This window comes from Lepidothrix coronata, unplaced genomic scaffold (genome assembly GCF_001604755.1).
Source record: "Lepidothrix coronata isolate B3197 unplaced genomic scaffold, Lepidothrix_coronata-1.0 Scaffold442, whole genome shotgun sequence".
In the NCBI taxonomy this organism is placed as follows: Eukaryota; Metazoa; Chordata; class Aves; order Passeriformes; family Pipridae; genus Lepidothrix; species Lepidothrix coronata.
This window is the reverse complement of record NW_016690622.1, coordinates 57566-60453: the sequence shown is the minus strand read 5'-3', so window position 1 is coordinate 60453 and position 2888 is coordinate 57566. Positions and strand designations below refer to the sequence as shown.

Genomic DNA, 2888 nt, shown 5'->3' with positions numbered 1-2888 from the left:
CCCCCCCCGTCGTATGTTCCCCAGAGGCGCGGGGGGGACGGAAATCGCGGCCCCGGGCAAAGGTGTCCCAACCGGGTCAGTCGGGGGTCGCAGGGAGGTTCACAGGGGGTTTGGGGGCTCACACGGGGGGGGGATGCACTGTCCAACAGCCCCCCCGTGCCAAGCCCTCGTGCGAGCCCCCCCCTCCCCGGCTCATTCCTACCTCTGGCCCCTTGTGTCCCCGTCACCCTCCAGAGGGGGTCCCACGCTGCTGGGGGTCCCAGGTGTCGGGGGGGTCCCAGGCAGGCCGGACCCCCCCGCTTGCACAGGCTGCAGCGGCTCGAGGGGCCAAGGGCGGCCGTGCCCCCGCCCTTCCCCTCCGCCGCTTCCTCCCGCCACGGTGAGCCCGGGGGGGGGCCGGGGGGGCTCCGGCAGCCCAGGGCACCCCCCTGACCCCCCAACCCATCCCTGCTCCCCCTCCCCACGTGGGCAGCCCAGGCGTCCGGTGCCCCCCAGGCGATGCCCCCCCCCCCCAGTGTGGCGGGAAAACGACAAAAACGACTTTTTGAACTGTTATCAGGTTTTATTTATTAATTTATTTGTACCAACCCCAAACCCCGCTAAACCAACAAAACCCTACTGAGAACCAGCAAAAACGAGAGAAAGAGCCCAGCCTTCCCCAGGATCCCCCCGTGAAAGGTCCCAGAGCCCCTGTCAGAGATCAGGTGCCCCCAAATCTCACCATGAGGCTGTTTAGCCCCCCTAGCCCCCCCGGTTATGGCCAGGACAAGCCCCCCCCAGCCCTCTGGAGCCCCTTAGTTATGGGGCAGGACCCCCAAGTTTCCCACTATAGGGCAGCACCCCCCAGTGCCCCCCCAAACATCCCAGTTATAGCACTGCCCCCCCCCAGACCCCCCTGCTCTGGGGTCGGCCCAACCTCCACTCTCCTCCCAAGGGGGTCTCCCCTGGCCCATCGCCCTCAGGGCCCCCTCTCACCCCCCGAGGGGAGTCACTGGTGGCTGAGGGGGTCTCAGGGGGCCTCAGGGGGCTGGGGGGGGCTCAGGGCCATGCACAGGCTGCTGGGACCCCTACCCTGGGGGGGTGTTGGTGGGGGGCTGCCAGGCGGGACCTCCCCCTCTACACCGACTGCCAGAGGGCTCTCTGGGGCTGGGGGGAGTCCGAGGGTCAGCGGGACCCCGGCAGCACCCCCAGCCCCCCCGCAGCTCCCCTCTCTCAGCCCCTGTGCCTCCCCCAGTCCCCCCCCCGCATCGGGGTGCCCCCCCCCCGTGGGGGGGCCGCGGCACAGATGCTCCCGGTCGGCGGCGGTGATGATGCCACTGGTGCCGCTCCAGAGCTCTGGGGGGGTACGGGGGGATTTAGTGGGAGGGGGACATATCCCAGGGAGGGCCTGAGGCCCGCGGGGGTCCTGGGGCTGCTCACCACCCATCCTGTCCGTGTCCAGGTGCGGCAGCAGCTCCTGGGAGGGTACACACGCACGGGGTCTTGTGGGGGGCACAGGGGGGCCCCGAGCCCAGGTGGCGTCCCCGCACCCCCCCCACTCACCGAGAGCTGGTTGAAGCCACAGAGTTCAGGGGGGGTCGCACGCGGCCACCGGAGCACCGAGAGCTCCAGACCCCCCCCAGGGAGCCTGGGGGTAGAAGTGAAGGGGGGTACGAGAGGACCCCAACTCCCCATCCCGCCCAGCCCTCCCAGGGTACCACAGACATACAGGGTGCCCCCCCGACCCCAAAATATGCTGCAGGTGACCCTGAGACCCCTCCCATGGCCCTCAGGAGCTCCACCCCCAGCCCTTGGGGACCCTCCACGTCCCCCCCCCAGCCTTCCCCAGATCCATCACTGCCCCCCCAGCTCTTACAGCCCCCCCGGAGCTGTCTCCCACCCTCACATGCTTCTGTCACACCCCGAATCCACCTCGGGGGGGGGGTTTCCCCTTCCCGGCCCCCCCCAGGACCTGTCACTGCCCTCCAAGAGGGGCCACACAGCTCCCCTGCCCCCCCGATCCCCTTGAGATCCCCCAAACTCACCCGGGGGGCCCGTCGCCCTCCTCAGGGCTACGGGGGGGCAGCAGAGCGGCCGCCCCCCCCTCAGGGTCCCCCTGGAAGCCCCCCCGGTCGAGCTGCGCGTGGAGCCGGAACGTCACGGCCTTGACGGCCCCGAAAAACGCGGCCACGACCCCGCAGTACAGAGCGGCCACGGCGGGGGTGGGCGGCAGCGCCTGCAAACGGAGGGGTCAGGTCCCCCAGGACAACACCTGACCCCCAGCGGAGCCCGAGGGTCCCCAGCGCCCCTTCCTGGCCCCTTCCCCGCACCGAATAGAGCCCAAGGGGCAGCCCGAGCAGGAACAGCCACACGTAGAGCCGGACGCAGTTGGCGAAGGCGCCGAGCTGCGGGTCCAGGAAGCAGCCGCCGGTCAGCGAGGCCCAAACGCCCTGGCGGAGCACCTGCAACGCCGCCGCCGCCGCCCCCGCCATGGCGGCCCTGGGGCCTCCCAGGGGATCCCCAAAGGTCCCCGGGACCCCCTGGGACCCCCAGGCCCGTCGCCGCTTCCGGGTGCGCCCCGGCGCCGCCGGCGCGCGCAAGTGACGTCACGAAGAGCGGTTCTCGGCGCGACGGGCAAAAGGGGAGGACACGCCCCCTCCCGCCCTCATGGCGGGAACTGGCACGCGCGTGCGCACCGACGGACACGCCCCCTCAGCGCCCGGGGAGGGCGGGGCCGTTGAGCCGTGGGCGGGGCCAAGCCCGGTTGTTCCCCCGCGGGCCGGGACGGTGAGGGCGCCCCCCAGTGGCAGCACCGACCGCGGTCCCGGGGGGTCCCCGCGCCGTGGGGGAGACACAGACACGGGACCCCCGGGACCCCCCGGGACCTGGGTCCGGCCCCCCCGCCGGCC

General features: G+C 71.9%; 2 protein-coding genes across 2 annotated transcripts in view; one reads left to right on the top strand and one right to left on the bottom strand.

Moving 5' to 3' along the window:
• Nucleotides 1-547: 547 nt before the first annotated feature.
• On the bottom strand, nucleotides 548-2566 carry LOC108510000 (pecanex-like protein 3). Its single transcript, XM_017839633.1, has 5 exons — nucleotides 2310-2566; nucleotides 2025-2215; nucleotides 1543-1627; nucleotides 1420-1456; nucleotides 548-1335 (listed from the first exon to the last, which is right to left on the bottom strand). Exons 1-5 carry the CDS (start codon nucleotides 2469-2471, stop codon nucleotides 1010-1012), a joined length of 801 nt encoding a protein of 266 aa, XP_017695122.1. The 5' UTR covers nucleotides 2472-2566; the 3' UTR covers nucleotides 548-1009.
• An 80-nt stretch (nucleotides 2567-2646) lies between these two features.
• Nucleotides 2647-2888, top strand: part of LOC108509991 (mitogen-activated protein kinase kinase kinase 11-like) — a 6745-nt gene continuing 6503 nt past the window's right edge. The window contains exon 1 of the mRNA XM_017839624.1: nucleotides 2647-2800. Coding sequence (XP_017695113.1) covers nucleotides 2647-2800 — 154 coding nt within the window. The remainder of the gene's footprint in view (nucleotides 2801-2888) is intronic.